Source organism: Callospermophilus lateralis, chromosome 4 (assembly GCF_048772815.1).
Source record: "Callospermophilus lateralis isolate mCalLat2 chromosome 4, mCalLat2.hap1, whole genome shotgun sequence".
Lineage (NCBI taxonomy): Eukaryota > Metazoa > Chordata > Mammalia > Rodentia > Sciuridae > Callospermophilus > Callospermophilus lateralis.
This window is the reverse complement of record NC_135308.1, coordinates 13,687,003-13,703,946: the sequence shown is the minus strand read 5'-3', so window position 1 is coordinate 13,703,946 and position 16,944 is coordinate 13,687,003. Positions and strand designations below refer to the sequence as shown.

The 16,944-nt window shown below is 44.0% G+C and overlaps 2 protein-coding genes and 1 non-coding gene across 3 annotated transcripts in view; 2 read left to right on the top strand and 1 right to left on the bottom strand.

Annotated features, from left to right (window-relative positions):
- Piwil2 (piwi like RNA-mediated gene silencing 2) overlaps positions 1 to 1,139 on the top strand; it is a 54,736-nt gene extending 53,597 nt beyond the window's left edge. Inside the window, exons 21-22 of the mRNA XM_076852300.1 lie at positions 61 to 168; positions 907 to 1,139. Coding sequence (XP_076708415.1) covers positions 61 to 168; positions 907 to 1,063 — 265 coding nt within the window. The 3' untranslated portion in view covers positions 1,064 to 1,139. The remainder of the gene's footprint in view (positions 1 to 60; positions 169 to 906) is intronic.
- An 8,908-nt stretch (positions 1,140 to 10,047) lies between these two features.
- On the bottom strand, positions 10,048 to 10,176 carry LOC143398730 (small nucleolar RNA SNORA51). Its single transcript, XR_013091328.1, has one exon. It is a non-coding gene; the product is annotated as a small nucleolar RNA SNORA51 (small nucleolar RNA).
- Positions 10,177 to 11,186: 1,010 nt separating this feature from the next.
- The window catches only part of Slc39a14 (solute carrier family 39 member 14), a 45,918-nt gene continuing 40,160 nt past the window's right edge, over positions 11,187 to 16,944 (top strand). Inside the window, exon 1 of the mRNA XM_076853603.1 lies at positions 11,187 to 11,309. The gene's annotated coding sequence lies outside the window, so the exon portion shown is untranslated. The remainder of the gene's footprint in view (positions 11,310 to 16,944) is intronic.

The following is a 16,944-nucleotide window of genomic DNA, read 5'->3' as shown; positions in this document are numbered from 1 at the left end:
CTCTCCAGCTCCTGCAGCCAAATCTGACCATGTCCTTCATTGGTGCTTTTTCCTTCCTAGGGTGGATTTCTACCTCCTCGCCCACCATGTTCGACAGGGCTGTGGCATTCCTACACATTATGTCTGTGTTCTCAACACTGCGAACCTGAGCCCTGATCATATGCAGAGGTGATAACTTACTCCTTTCTCACCCTAACTTCTGACCAGCTAGCTAGGTGGGGTCACTGCCTGCCCCCAGGTATACCTACCCCTTGAATTTGACCACAGTGATATTCTTTTGAGAAGTAACTGGTAATCCCAATTTTACAAAGTTACTTGAAGATCTTAAATAAATACATAAATAAAACTGATGTCAGCCAGTGCCCCAAACGTTCTAAAGAACTCTTATTTATTCAAGAGACAATGTCTTGCTGTGTGGCTTAGGCTGGTCTTGACCTCCTGGACTCTAGTAATCTTTCCGCCTCAGCTTTCCAAGTAGCTGAGACTGTAGGTGCACATCACCGTGCCTGGCCAGCATTTGTTTTAAGAAATGCTGCACATGGTTATGACACCACCAGATGTGAGACCCAGTGTCCTTGAGTTCATATCACCTCAACATGCCGCTGAGGTCCTTATCCTACTGCAGACTTTTCTTGTAGGCAAAGAAAGGCATTTTCTTCATGTTATTTTTCTTGTTTTAGTATAAAAATAAGAAAATGAGGGGATTCACCCATCCTCTGACTTACAAATGATTGAAGTAGAAACAATTACATGGAAGAATAATGATCCCAAATGCTGCTTTGTGTATTCCTGGGTTCCCCAGTTTGCTGGCGAGGGTGCTGTGTGTCATGTCCCCGTGAGCGTGTGATCACACCCTGAATTGGAAGCAGAGAGTGATAAAGATCACATTTTCTTTTTGGCCTCCAGGTTAACTTTCAAACTGTGCCACATGTACTGGAATTGGCCTGGTACCATTAGAGTTCCAGCTCCTTGCAAGTATGCCCACAAGCTGGCTTTCCTCTCAGGACAGATTCTGCACCATGAACCGGCCATCCAGCTGTGTGAGAACCTGTTTTTCCTGTGACCACAGCCTGGGCATAGGCTGATAGGAGAAATAAGACTTCACAGCTCAGTCATGACTCTCGCAGAATGAGCAGAGACAGAAGTGGGATTTTTGTGTTGGTGTTTTCTCTTTCTCCAATCTTGTAGAATAGGTTTTCCTTTTTTCTTTTATCCTGATATCAAGAAGCAAGTTTCCAAGTACCAGGTGGAAATTGCTTTCCTGTCTTTGTAGAGCAAATGATGGAAGTACTGTGCAGAGGCAGGCAGAGTCAGTAGATGTAGGGGAGCCATTAACAGCCTCCCAAGGAGTCAAGCACAGTGGCACATACCTGCAATGCCAGCAACTTGGGAGGCTGAGGCAAGAGGATCATAAGTTGGAGGCTAGCCTCAGCAACTTAGTGAGGCCCTAAGTAATTTAAGGAGACACTGTCTCAAAATAAATAGGGCTAGGTGTGTAGTTCAGTGTAACTCAGTGGTAGAGTATGTGCTTAGCATGTGTGTGGTCCCAGGTTTAATCCCCAGTGCTCCCATAATAAAGAGTCTCCCAAGCCAACATAGCTGTAGAAATATGCAGAAGCAGCATTTGTACCTGGAAGCTGTGGTTACAAAGCAGCTCCCATTTCTGGCACCAGAGGTGAGAAAATGAATGAAGTCATTGCAGATTTCTTAAGTAGGGAGTTACTTTTTGGGAGCAACTGAGAAAGATTAAGTAAAAGGGTGTGAAGCAGAGTTTTTCAAAGAGAGATTATTGTTACCCACAGGTGTGAAAGCAGGTGAGCCACCCCTGTGGCATAATCAGACCCTGTGTGTGCATCTCCCCTGGGGATTGAGTTTATGATACCTGTCACTGGAATTGGATTTAAGGTGACTTGCAGCTAGCCCTCAGCTTAGTTTTTTTCTATGCCTTTCAGTTGCTTTACAGCATACCATGTTGCTTTCTTGCTCCCCTCGAACACACACACACACACCCCTATCTTTGCTCTTTGTGACTGATCTTCAGTAAGTTTCAGTTTTTTAAGTAACAATCAGAACACATGGAAAGAATTCAGCAGCTAGGAAAGTTCAGGATGGGGTGTGAGTTTTTCATTGGCCTTTCTCCCGGTGCATGGCCTTCCTTTCCGAGCGTCTGTTTGTAAATGGAACGCTCATTTCTCTTGCACAAGAACCTCTTCCAGCTAAGGCTCACTTAGCTGGGGATTTTTCGGAATCCCGGTTAAGATTTCCAGAAGTCAGCTTTGGAAAACGGGACGTTTCTACCAAAGTCCACACATTACAGTTTAGGAAGTTATCACTATGCCTGTGAGTTTCAGTGTTTTAGGGAAGCAGTGGCTCTTGTTTTCTGTGTCTTCCTCCATTTCTCCCCTCCCCATTTTAAAATCTTTGGATCTCTTCAGACTTATTTTTATCATACCTTGCTTTACTGGGTTTTAAAAGCCAGTTTTATTTAACCTTTTCAAATTAATATTTATTTATTTATTTGTGTGTGTGTGTGTGTGTGTGTGTGTGTGTGTGTGTGTGTTGGTGTGATAGAAGGGAGAGAACAGAGCAGAAATACCTATTTTATACGACGAAGAGGAACTTCAGCTTAAATTCCTTAAAAGAAGAAGCCAAGAGAGCTTTTAATTTGTCGCAGTGCCCACAGAGGTTGGGAAGGGATGTGTGTTGATAGAGATTTATTTGGAGTTGGCTACAGAGGGTGAGGCTAAGGCTGGGAATCTAAAAGCCACAGATGGAACCACTGGTCTCTGGCTGGAGAGATCAGCTTCTGATAGTCTTTAGAAGCATTTTGAATTTCCCTTTTAAAGTTGGATTTCCTAGTGTTCTTTTTCTCTTAGATAATCAGAAGAGATAAATGCTTGAATATAATATAGAAATTTCTTCACTTTTTATTTCTGGTGTTCTTGTGTTGTTTTTCAGTTTTAATGCCAAGTGATTGGATCCTGGGTGGGAAATAAAAGTAAATTTGTATAAATGGGCAGTCATGTTTGAAATGGTATCATTTATTTATTATATGGATACAGTTCTTTTTCTGCAGACAGCTGTAACACTTAGAATTATTCATTTATTACTGTACATGCAAGGTACAGTGTCAGTAGCCAGATGATTGCACCCTGAGCTGAGTAGAGTTATTAGAAGACTTATTGGAGCCGTCTCACTTCTGGGACAAATGTAGCATTTATATTTTGTGTGTCAGGTAGCAGGTGTAGCTCAGTGGTAGAGCACTTTCCTGACAGACTCTGGGGTTCCATTCCCAGAAATGGAAAGAAAACCAAAACCAAAACCTTACACCTCTTACCCATATTTTGTTGTGTTTGTGTTCGTCTTGTTTTCAGATCTCCTTAGACCTGGAGAGTGCGCTTCAGGGTGGCCTCCCTTTTGTTATTAAACGCTTGCCCTTCTTTAGGTACACTTTGCAGTGTGCCTCTTGTTCCTAAAACACCTTCCCAAAGTGCCGTGGCTGCTCCTTACATCGCGGCTCCTTTTAGAGCACTGCAGTTTTCTATTTAGGAACTCCACTCTTCATGATGTGGTGCTTCCTGGGCTCATTCTACACAGTGTGCAACAGGGCCCTTTTCACATAGGCAGCATTTCATTGATTGATGTGGAAAAGGAAAGAATTTTAGAAATGTCTAGCTCTTTATATTGAAAATCTTGAAGTTTAGGACCTAAAATTAAATTCTCAAAGATTTGGGATTATTGAAGAAGATCCCATTTTCTCCTTCCGGTTTTATTCCTAGCTTCATCTGAGTTTCTTAGTAACTTTTCCAAAAAAATGAGGAAAATCAAGAGAATGAGAAGACAAGCCATAGACTTGGAGAAAATACTTGCAAAATTCATATCTGGTAAAAAGTTCCAAAATATACAAAAAACTCTTTAAGAACATCATAATGAGGGACAGGAAGTGTAGCTTAATGGTAAAGCACAGGCTTGGCATTGGGGAGGCACTGGGTTCAATCTCTAGCTCCCCCCAAACAAAAAAATTAAAAAGTCTAATTTAACATAATCTTACCATACAATCCACCAGTCACACATCTTGGCATTTACCCAAAGAAAGTGAAAACTTAACATCCATACAAAAATTTGCACACAGGTGTCTATAACAATTTTATTCATAATTTTAAAACTTGGAAGCAACAAAATATACTCAGTAGCAGAGTGTGGTGGCACACACCTGTAATCCCAGCTACTTTGGAGGCTGAGGCAGGAGGATCACAAGTTCAAGGTCAGCTTGGGCAACTTTATGAGAACCTGTCAAAAAATGAAAAAGGCTGGGGATATAGCTCAGAGGTAGAGCACTTGCCTAACATGTGTGAAGCTTTGGGTTCAATTCCTTGTATTGCAAAAAAGAAGAAAATATTATTAATTGTTAAATGCATAAACAAACTCAGGTATCCAATTGGTAAAATATTATTCAGTACTAAAAAAGGCATGAAGTCATAAAAAGACATGGAAGAACTTAAATGCTTATTGCTCAGTGAAGTCAATCTGAAAAGGCTATATAGTGTGTGATTCCAACATATGGCATTCTGGAAAAGGCAGAAGTTTTAGTGGAGGCAATAAAAGGACCAGAGGTGGGGAGGCAGGGAATGAATAGGTAGAGCACAGAGGGTTTACTTAGCACAGTCAAACTATTCACTGTGACACTGTAGTAATAGACACATGTCATGAATTTGTTAAAACCCAGAGAATGCCCAACACTAAAAGTGTACCCTGATGTAAACGATGGACTTTGAGTAAAAGTGATGTGTCAGTGAGGTTCATTGGCTGTAACAAATGTACCACTCTGGTGGTGGACGTTGATGGTGTGGGAAGCTGTGTATATGGGAGGGCTGGGGATATATGGGAAATTTCTATACATTCTGCTCATTTCTTCTTTGATATTAAAACTGTTCTAAAAATGAGGTTTGTTTTTGTTTTTGTTTTAAATAAGGAATAATAGTAGACTTCTGGCAATATGGTAACCTGAATTGAACCCAGGGGTGCTTAACCACTGAGTCACACCCCCCCCCCCCCGGCACTTTTTATTTTTTATTTTGAGACACTGTCTCACTAAATTGCTTTGGGCCTCACTAAGTTGCTAAGGCTGGCCTTAAACTTGAGATCCTCCTGTTTCAGCCTCCCAAATTGGTGGGATGACAGGTGTGTGCCACCACACCCTGCACTAAGCTGACATTTCTGACAAAGAAAAGTTGACCCAAATAGCTTTGTTTTGGGGGGTTTTGTTTTTTTGTACTGGGTGATTAAACCCAGGGCATTTCTATTACAGCCTCTGTCCTTTTTGTTGTTTTTTGGTTATTTATTTATTTGGTACTGAGGATTGAAATCAGGGGCACTCAACCACTGAGCCATATCCCCAGCCCTGTTTTCTATTTTATTTAGAGACAGGGTCTCACTGAGTTGCTTAGTGCCTCACTGTTGTTGAAGCTGGCTTTGAACCCATGATCCTCCTACCTCAGCCTCCTGAGCTGCTGAGATTACAGGCATGATTACATGCATCACTATACCAGACTTTTTTGTTTTTGAGACAAGATCTCACTATCTTGTCCAAGCTGGCCTTGAACTCCTGGGCTCAAGTGGTCCTTCTGCCCCAACCTCCCGAGTAGCTGGGACTAAAGTGTGCATTACATCCTCCTTGGCCAATGTAGAAAATATATTTTTTCGTACATAACTGAACTTGGAGAAAATGGAACAAAGAAAGGAAAGAAGTGGAGAAGAGGGGAAAGAGGAAGGAAAGATCATATCTAGGTACAAGAAAGGAAAGTCAGAGAGGTAATAATTGATACCAACACAGCTCCCAGGATAATGGACAAAGGGGCAGGAGCACTTAGGTCTTTGATTCTAGGGAAGGCTAGGAGATGTGGCCTCAGACCCTGGGAAGTGCAGGATTGTTGGAGCTAAGTCTGCTGGATGAAGAGGGTATAACCTAGAAGGGCATAAAAAATTCCTGCCAATCATGCATGTGTGTAGTCTGAAGTTTTATTGCCAGCTTGCTAAAGGACCACAGGCTGAAAAGTTAAGGTAAGGTTGATCTAGGTTGGTGAGAGCTCCAGAGCCCTGCAGAACCAAAGTAGTTGACTGTATTGCTGGAGGGAGGGCTTCCTGGGAGAGAAGATTTAGGAGGGGAGGAAGAGAGGGTCCAACATTTGTCTAAAAAGCTCCTGCAGATTAAAATAGAATAGGTGACAGACAAGGCGCAAAATATAAAGTCTGAGAATTTTCTAGAATTAAGGTCAGATATGAATCATCTAACTGAAGACTTAACTCAGTTGAGGATAAAGAACAGTTCTACTGTTAGAGGCACTGTACTGAAACACACAACACCAAACAGAGAAGTTAAAAACAACCAGAAATGAAAGGGGAAGGCTTAAAAGAAAGGATCAGCAGCATGACAGATGCCTCAAGACCAAAGGAGTAATTTAAAAATGTAGCTGTCAACGTGGAATTCTGCTTCCAGGTAAACATTCAAAGGTGAGAACAAAAGTGATGATACTTTGCTGGCCTGCCTGTAATCACAGTGACTTGGGAGACTGAGGCAGGGGGATTGCAAGTCTGAGGGCAGCCAAGGATCTTAGGGAGACTCTGTCTCAGGAAAAAAAAAGGCTAGGAGGGGTTTGGTGGTAGAATGCTGCAAAATAAAAAAATATAAATCAGAGCAGAAATGAATGTAATAATGTTTCATTATTGAAAAATTAGAGAAAAATGAAAAATCAACACACCCATAAGATGAACAAAGTGAGCAGACCTTTAGACAGGTCAAGAATAAAAGAAGACTCAAATTACTAAAACTGGGTGAGGGGTGGTGATTAGAGAATACCATGAAAATTGTATGCTAGAAAATTAGACAGAATTAGGGCGGGGGTTGTGGCTCAAGCGGTAGCGAGCTTGCCTGGCACGCGTGTGGACCGGGTTCGATCCTCAGCACCACATACAAACGAAGATGTTGTGTCTGCCGAAAACTAAAAAAATAAAATATTTTAAAAAGCCTACCTTTAAAAAAAAAAAAAAAAGAAAAGAAAATTAGACAAAATTAACACATGCCTTTTTTTTTTTTTTTTGTACTGGGGATTGAACCCAGGGGCGCTTAACTATAAGTAAGCCATATCTCCAGCCCTTTTTATTGTTTATTTTGAGACAGGGTCTCCCTAAATTGCTTAGAGTCTTGCTGAATTGATGAGGCTGGCCTTGAACTTGCAATCTTTTGGCCTCAGCCTCCCAGGCCACGGGCATTATAGGCCTGTACCACCACACTGGGCAAACTGACACATTCCTATAGATTACTTGCTAACAAGTCAACAATTACTTTCTCCAGTTCTTTTTTTTTTTTTTTTTTGATCTGAAAATCCATAATAGTAATATAGATGATTCACAACTGAGGCATCTAGTCACATTCTGTTCTTACCCTTTGGCTGATAGTATAGGGCAATGGGTCTCCAGACCTGATCATGGGTTGAAGAGGACCTTTACATTCCCTCTGGTCCTCCCTGAGTTTGTTCCATGCCAAAACAGAAAATCATTTTCAAGGAAGTACCAAAGAAACCTGGTCATCCATCTCCTGACAGGCTGTAGAAAAGTTATGGCCTTTTGGTCAAAACCTTGGCCTTGAGCTAGTGCTGGGGGCCTGTAAGAGGCATCCTGGACCCCCTGCAGGCAAGTAAGAGGCATTCTGGACCCCCTGCTCATCAAGTTGCCTGCCTTGTCAATGCAGACCACCCAGGAGGCTAAAACTTCCTGAGTTCTCAGCTCCACCCTTAACACAAACAGGGTCATCATTCTCTGGCTTCTTTCCCAAGGCCTTTCCCTTCCCTTCCCCTCCTCCCCTCATCAACGGGAAATCTGTCTTCATACCTTTGGCAGGTAGGTGTGGCCTTTTGTAGATGGGAAACAGCAGCAATGAAAATGTCATTTTCTTGTGCCCAGTTCCCTTAAATATTGCCCAATATTAAACTTTTAGTGAGCTGGCCTGTTCATTCATCCAACAAATATTGATTGAGAATCTGTTATGTAGGAGATATTATGTTAGGGAACACAGCTGTTTATGGAGATCTCTTGTAATCAAGGGAGATTAACAAAGTTAGATGTTGCAATTAGATACTTTGAAGGGAAAAGTTTAAGTATCATAAACCATATTAATTGTGTAGGTCATAATTAATGGGGGTTTGTCACTACTTTTTATCAATGTGTTGCATATATTAAGGGCATTTTATTTTGTGAAAAATATATTTTTTTGTAGTGCTGCGGATCAAATTCAGGGTGTTGAGCATGCTAGGCAAACACTACAACTAAGCTACAACCCCAGCCCCCATTTTGTGAAAATTTTGCTTGCTATATTATTTGTATTGGAGTTCTGGTGTTTCTTTTTATGCTTTAATGTGGGTTACAGTCAAAAGAGTTTGAAAGAATGGATCAAATACATTTAGGAACAATCAAGAATCTTGCTAAGGGAAGGTTTCTTTGAGTTAGAATTTTGATAAGTGGGAATGGGAGTAATGAGGGGGGAAAGGGTATATATATTCAGTGGACACAGAGAATTTGGGCCCCAAACTGGCACTTGATATGAAGAACAGTTTCATCAGTGACAAGGTAAGGTTTAATGAGGATGTACGGAAAGAATTTTGTGTGGGGGTGGATATGGAGACTTAGGACCTTTTGGTTTTGAGCAGGTTAATAATTGTCTTTCCCTCGTGGACTACTGATAGCTTATCAGCTTTGGTTGCCCATTGGACTTTGGCAGCTCCACCTTCACTCTGATTGCAAACAAGTGAGAAGCTGTGATAGGCTGGGTGGTGGGGTGTCTTTTCATTCCTCCCCTCCCCACTATGCACTTTGAGCAGTTTCCTTGACAGATGTCTTATACAGTACTGACACCTTAGCTGGAGATACCATGGGGACTGCTCTTCCTTAAGAAGGGATTAACACTTCTTTGGGATGTGTATTTTGGGGCTTCATGTTATTTAGAACTGTATGTTTGAAGCATCTTGTTTTGCTTTATCTCTGGGTGGGCTTCTCATTAATGCTTAAGGGAAAGGGCCTGATAGGGACTGACCTTTTGTGACAGCCCACTGCACTTCAGATTAGAGTCCCATAAGTATGACATAATGTCTGAAAAACACTGAGTCCAACCAAGAAAGATAAATATAAAGGGTTATTACAGAGATGAAGGGGCTTAGGAGAAATTTTGCAAGAGATATCATTACCTTGAAATTACTTGGAAAATACAGGAGAGGAGTATCACAGCAGCTCTCCCCCTTGCCCACTGACGCAGTAATTACAGGGTGAGGATAATTGAATTTTAGAAAAACCCAGGGCCCAGCTATAGTCTCTTTCAGAGTGACAGGAAGAATCTGGCCTGGCTTCAGTGCTTGCTGTTTTACTCCCTCTCTACTCAGCACTGAAGAGCAAGCACGCTGCCGTGGAGCACCAGGTCCTTCTTGCCACCTGCTTTCCTTTCCTCAGCACTGTCTCCATGGGTGTGTCTCCCCAAGAATTGCATAGGGTGGGATGTTGTCTCCCTTCCCTTCACCAATTCAGAGCCTGGTATCAACTGGGGTATCAACCACTCACTGTGTAGAACAGGAGCATGGATACTAATTGGGCACAGTTCTGCTAGAAGATCCTTCCTCTGGGTCTGCCTGACCCAGGTGGCAGCTGGTTTAGCCATAAGGAAATAATCCTAACGTCTAGTGGAATAGAACAATGGGAATTCAGTGGGTGGTTTATTTTCTCAAGAAATTTGCATTTCCGAGGTCTGATATCCATCTCAATAGGCCCATTCCACAGCGGAAGAGACTCCTGGGACACTCCGGACACTCAGCACAAACATGAACATCAGTCCTGGCTTTGGGTTAACAGACAAGTCACTTTAGAAGTCTGACTGTCGTTATTGGCAGCCTAGCCAAGGGAACCAACCTGGATCCATCTGGCTGGCTGGTTTGGCCTACAGGCCCACATAAGAAATAGGTAAATAATGGAAAAAGGAAAGATGTAGCGGCTCCCCCTTTCCTTTCTCCATGTTTCCCCATTCACAATACAGATGGGGCACAGGGCCTGGGTTAAGGTGTACATGGGGTAGGCTTATGCTGCCTCCTCTTTCTATATAATGAAAGGTGCACCTTTTTTTCTTTCTTGGTACCTGCCTTTGAACGCAAAGGCACTTTACCACTGAGCCACATCCTCAGCCCATTTTTTTTTTTTTTAATTTTGAGAAGTTGAGCTTGGCTTTGAACTTGCAGTTCTCCTGCCTCAGCCTTCTCAGTCACTGGAATTACAGGAGTACACCACCGTGCTGGGCAAAAATTAATATTTTTAAGAAGTAGACAAAGGAAAATCGAGCAAGGTTTTTGTTTTTTAAAACATTTTTAAATTGGTGCTTTATAGTTGTATATAATGGTGGAGTTTGCAGTTACATATTCATACAAGCACATAGAATAACAATATAATTGATCTATATCAAATGATCAAGATTGATCAAACTGCATAAATTTATTTTTTTCTCATTATTCGCCTATTTCTTAAGCAGGCAGGAGAATCTGGCCAGCCAGAGAGATCTAGGCAACTTCCTTGACTTGGCTGCCAGTAACATTGTAGGGAAGTGGAGCAAAGTCTAGTTTGAAAAGTGAACATAATATGGTTATTTGGAACTTGAACAAAGCATTTTAGTTCTTTTGGTTGGTGGAGGTCTGCAGAAGAATTATAGTCTACTGGGTGCCTCCTCCTAGAGTACATTTTGGAATTCGGGACGAGAGAACCTTTTTAGATCACTCAGCAGTGTTGGAATACATACATAGATCAAGTGAGGAACACTCTTTCTCCAGGAGCGTGGGATGGAGGCCAGATAGCGAGAGAGCCTTCCACATGAGAGAAGGTAGAATGAAAGGTTCCAGGAGGGAGGAGCCTGTGGGGCCTCTATGAATCAGTGATGGAATTCAGGAGATGGCTGGAGACAGCGGAGCGAGCCAGGATCCGGGCGGGGATGCGAGGAGCAGGAGGGCGCGGGCGGGCCTGGGTACCCGGTGGCCGCACGCCGGCTGCCCCACGTGGCAGGCCCCGGGGAGAGCAGGGCGGGGCGGGGCGGCCGGGGGGCGGGCCCTGCCGCTGACGTGCGGGGTATATAGCCGGGCATGCGCGCGGCGGCGGGGGCCGGACGCTGGGAGGGGGGCGCGAGGTTGTCTTCGCGGACACGCCGGCTGAACTGCTCCTACCGCTGCCGGCCATCCTAGGGCCTGGCGGGTGAATCTGCGCGGGCCCCACTGCCGACCTCCCGGCTGCAGGTGAGGGTGCAGAGCGGACGCGCAGGATGGGCACCGGCGACGCATCTCCAGGCTTGGAGGCACCGGGTGGGGGTGGGGGTGCTAAGGACCGGGAGACTCTCGGGGTATCGCGCACTCCGGGGCGGCCGGGTCCCGGTGGCACCTGGCAGCGGTGCCGCGATGGCGAGGGGGAGGTCACATTGAGGTCCCCTAGGCTGGACTGCCTGGGATGTGTGAGTCAGACAAGGGCACCCAGAATGTCGATAGCCGAGCGGAAAGGTTGAGAAAGGCTTCCTGGAGCCTGGGAACACGGAGCGCAGGGTCAGAGAAAAAGCATCGTGGATGAGCAAATCCGATGCCCTGCCCCAGAACAGCTCTGATGGGGCTCTGGTGTCTGGACTTTGCTTTCCAGGAACTGGGTACCCCATCACCCACCAGACCATCTAACAGCTGAAGATCAATGCCCCAAATGTTCTAGCTGAAGCTGGTGCACGGCAGAGGGGGTACCGATCTAAGCCTGGCTAACCGCGAGCATGGCTCTTTGGTTATTTTTGGTCGGTACTGACCAAGTTAGGTAGTTTGGTTCAGGCTGCCCCCTTTTGGTGTTTTAGGGCTATGGGACAAAATAGCCATTCAAGCGTTTTCACCATGTGATCCCGAGGGCCAATTAAGCGAGGAATATATCCTCTGCTCTAGGTTGTGGGTTCACTTTTAAGAATCTTAGTGTCCGTGTGAAAAGATTGGCTTCTCTAGATAATTAAATGACGTTGTGTTCTAGGGGAGCCTGAGTATGACTTGGTGAGGGGCTGAGTGCTCTCCTGTGGGGAGGAGGAGGGGCAGGAGTGCTTTGACCCTACCCTTTCTTCTGGAGCAGCTTGGATTTGGATTTTTGGCTTTAGTGCCCTTCCCAGGAGATCTGCCATTGGGATAGATGCCCTGCTGGGGGTGGGTGGTGATACTAGGGTGGAGAGGGGACTGGTAGTGGGGAGGCCACCCTGCCTCTATTTGGGTTCAGCTCCTAGCTTGCTCTGCAGCCTTGGGGATGGCTCAGGTCAGCACTAAGATCAGATTGGATCTCTTATCCACAGTATGTACACGAAATTCTGTAACCCTTACCTCTTAAAACACAAGCCCTAAAAACTGAGAGGAACTTGTCTCTTCCTTGTTGAATAAGGGGAAGAATGTCTAGAATCATAAATTTCAGTAAAGTCACATATTCCCTTTCTTCTTGGAGGCTTAGGTGGTTTTACATCAGTTGTGGGGAACACAAGAGATATTGTAGTGGTCTCTTTCTGTGACTGCTTTGCAGGTGTGACTAGGGCACTGAACACTGGAGTGGGGAGACCCTGGGTATTGACTCTTCTTTCAGAAAGACAGAACCAGAGCCTTCTTCCTGCTTAATCTAACTTTTTTTTTTGGGGGGGGGAGGGGGACCTGGGATTGAACTCAGGGGTGCTCGATCACTGAGCCATATCCCCAGCCCTGTTTTGTATTTTATTTAGAGACAGGGTCTTACTGAGTTGCTTAGCACCTCGCTGTTGCTGAGGCTGACTTTGAACTTGAAATTCTCCTGCCTCAGCCTCCTGGGCTACTGGGATTACAAGCACAGGCCCTGCTTAATCTAACTTTTATTGCTTACTTGGCCTTTGGGACCCTGGGGCTGGGGGCAATGCAGGAGAGGGAGATGAGAGCCAGCTATCAACTGAGAAACCAACAAACCTGAGGGAGTAGTGGCTGGGTAAATTGGCCTTGTCATTTAGGCAAGAAGAGGAGCAGGAATTGTGGACTCCTTGGGGATATGAGAGCTCTGTGACACTCAGAGCAAAAATCTAAACCCAGCATTGCTTCAGGAAGAAGAGCTAGGTAAAATGTACAGGGGCTGGTCTGAGTCCTGTGACAGCCACCATGGTGGGTCAGGAAGAAGGCCTGTCCCCTGCCTTCCAATGTGGACTCTTGGTGGGAAGAAAGAGCACCAGATTAAGAGTAAGGTGGCAAAACCAGAGCACTCTATGAGTAGAGATGTGCTGGGCGCCGGGTGGAGGGTGGAGTCAGCCAGGTGGGCCTGTGTCTAAATCCTGGCCCCATCACTGTCCAGCAGGAGACATTTCTTAACCTTTGTGGGTCTGTTCTTATTGCCTTGTGGCACTTTGAGATTGTGCCTAGAGCAGGTAGAGGCCTCTTTGTCATCTTTATCATCTTTGTAGGATAGAGTGGGCTATTTAGGGGTCACAGAAGCTGATAGGCAGATTGAGTTTAGGGCTGGTCTGAGCTCAGACATAGGACAGATTCACCTCTTTAGTACCTGGGCACAACTTCCCTGCTATTCTGGGTGGTCCACTTTTCCATGGCCTGATAGGGATTAGCCCACACTGGGCACTCTTAGGGAAAAGATACGTTTTCTACCATTAATTCTGGAAACTACTTTGATTTCTTCAGAGAAGAAATACTCCTCCACTGGGCCAATGATGGCCAGGAAGGACTCACAATACCTGTGTGTGTGTGTGTGTGTGTTTATGCACATGTGTGTACACGTGTACACACTGTATGTATGAGTCATGGGGCTGTTCCTGTTTTCAAACCCTTTCTACCTTCTTCCTCTTTCCTTACCTTCTCACACTCCATGATTGGGCCATGTCGAATATCAGCAGGCTTGGGATCCATGTTGTGCTGCCGTGAGTTGATTGTGTATGTTGGGAATTGGGACTTCCCTCTCCCCACTCTGCCAGAGTAATTCCTCCTGTTCCCACTTGACACCTGAACACCTGGTGCCTTTGCAGAACCACAGACTTAGCATGTTACCTGGAGGGGCTTTAAAATGAAAGACACTAGATCCAGAGATGCTAATTGGTGCCTTGAGTCACCAGTTACTCTGAGGAAGACCAAAGAAATGTTTTACTTTCATTCATAAACTTGATGAAATTGCCAGTAGTCCCAGTCTTTTCCTTGGAACATTGAGGGAGATACATATTTGGAGTGAAAGATGGTCTTTGTTTCTGCCGCAGGTGTTTCTTCTGGGAGGGTCTCCTACTTCTTTTTCTTTTCAGACTCCCTGGTAATAGGGGCATATCTGAGAAAGGGTCGCATTGTGTGTGTGCAGGACACAGACACACTAGATGTCTGCAGTAGGCCCTCTCTGACCTCGAGAGTCTTGGCGGGTTGTCAGACTGCCAGGTGATAAGGGGGTCCAGAGTCTACTAACATGGGACTGCTGCCAGCTAGGGCCTTATGCCTGCCCTACCACAAGGGCTCTGAATCCCTGCTGCCATGGAGCCTCCCAGAGGGGGCTCTTAGTTGGGCCCAACTGAGATCTGGAGGTAGAGCTGCCTGCCGGGCCCTCCAACCTGCACTAGGCCAGGAGCCTGCCTAGAGGCCAGCCAGCCACAGAATCCTGCCTAGGGAGCCTGGCGGGCCCAGCCTGGGAAACCTAAGTCCCTGCCTTGGCAACAGAGGTCTGACTGTTCTCAGGCCTCCTAACTTTCTTACAGCATCAAGTCCCAGAGAGTCCTGGAGTTTGATGGAATGAGAAGGTGACAGTCCTAAATTTATAGCACTCAGTATTTGTTCTTAGTAAAAAAGTTCTGTTAAAAGTTAGGAATTTATGACCAGCAGTGGTACATGCCTGTAATCCCAGCTGCTTGGGGAGAATCTCAAGTTCAAAGCCAGCCTCAGCAATTTAGCAGGGGTCCAAGCAACTCAATGAGACTCTGTCTCTAAATAAAAATATTAAATTGGACTAGTGATGTGGTTCAGTGGTTAAGCACCCCTGGGTTCAATCCTGGTTAAAAAAAAAGGGGGGGGGTGGAATTTAAGTTAAAGACTTATTTTAAGTAATATATCTCAAAAAACACTTATTTTTACTCACCAAGATTTTTCTTTTCCCCTTTGCAGTGCTGGGGATCAAACCCAGGGCCTGAAGCATGTGCTCTACCACTGCAGTCTACCCCGACCCCTTCTAGATTGTGTTTAGGGCCAACTAAAAATAAAAGGTCTTTTATTTGAGTCTCTAGGTTTTTTATTAGACTTCCAAATCGTATGTAAAATTGCACCTTCATCCATCACCTGTGATTCCCTGATTTCTTTGTTAAGGTTTTTAACTAGGTTCTATATTCACATAGTTCAAAGATCAAAACAGTGAAAATCAAAAATAAAACTGCCCCTCCCTTTTGTAAATGCTCTGAGTGTCTAGACATCGGTCTGTCCTGCACCTTTTGCACATAGCAGCTGTATCAGCTCTTTCCACATGTGCACATGGAGGATTCTTACCATTTTTCTCTGTAGCTGCATGGGGTTCCATACTATGGAAATACTGTCTTTTTTTAACCACCCCCCCACCGCCCCCGCCTTGGGTTGTTTTCACTATTTTCCCATTATTTACAGTGCTGCAATGATTAACTTTATACAAGTGGCATTGCCTATGTTTATGACTGGAATAAATTCTATGAAGTGGAAATGCTGGGTAAAAGGTAAAATACAACGATTTAATTAGCTTCCATTTTTAAAAAAAAGTGAATATTTAAGATATTTGCAAATCATATTTAGAATCCTACTTCTTTTTTACACACACCTGATTTAATTGTAATTTAATTTGTAACTAGTCTTTTTTTTCTTTCCTGTCTGGGGTTTGAACCCAGGGGCATTCTTCTGAGCTACATCCCTAGCCTTCCCCCACCTTTTTTTTTTTAACCAGGGATTGAACCCAGGGATGCTTAACCACTGAGCCACATCCCCAACCCTTTTTTGTATTTTATTAGTGGCAGGGTCTCACTGAGTTGCCTAGGGCTTTGCTAAGTTTGAACTTCCGATTCTCCTGCCTCAGCCTCCCAAGCTGCTGGGATTACAGGAGTGTGCCACTACACCCATCTGTGAAAAGTCTTTCTAGATTAGGCATTTTCATACTTTTGGATCCTAGGATCCCTTAATATTTGCTTTTGTGTGGCTATATTTGTGGGTATTTACTATATTAAAATTCAAACTGAGAAATTCAGAAATAGTTATTAGTACATTTAAAACAACAAAAATAAAGCCATTATGTTAAAAAGTATATCTATTATGTGCTGTAAAATAACTATTTTCCAAAATTAAAAGAGTAGTGAAAGCCGGGCAAGGTGGCACACACCTGTAATCCCAGCGACTCGGGAGACTGAGTCAGGAGGATCGAAAGTTCAAAGCAAGGCTCAGCAACTTACCAAGGCCTTAAGTAACTTAGACCCTGTCTGAAAATAAAAAAAGGGCTAGGGATGCAGCTCAGTGGTTAAGTACTCCTGGGGAAAAGCCCCAGTACATCAGAAACAAACCTATGTTCAGAGTCCTAAGAACAAACTTGAGTAAATCTCTGAAGACATATATTTATATCCTAAAATTATTTCCTAAAATTTCCAGAAATTTCTGGAAAATTCAAGACTGCACAGGCACAGGTTTGCCACACGTTACACCACATATCATTTCAATTTGAAAAATGAAAGTGAAAAAGCATTTAATGTCTTAATATTATAATACAATAGTTTTTATCTCAGGGACCGCTACTAAAATCTTAGAATTGCTGTTCTCCATCACTTAAATTTAATTTTCATAGAAATGAGAACTCTTCTTTGCTTTCATATTCAGTTTCTATTTAAATGAATTATAATCATAAAATTAAGTAGAACCAGCATACAGA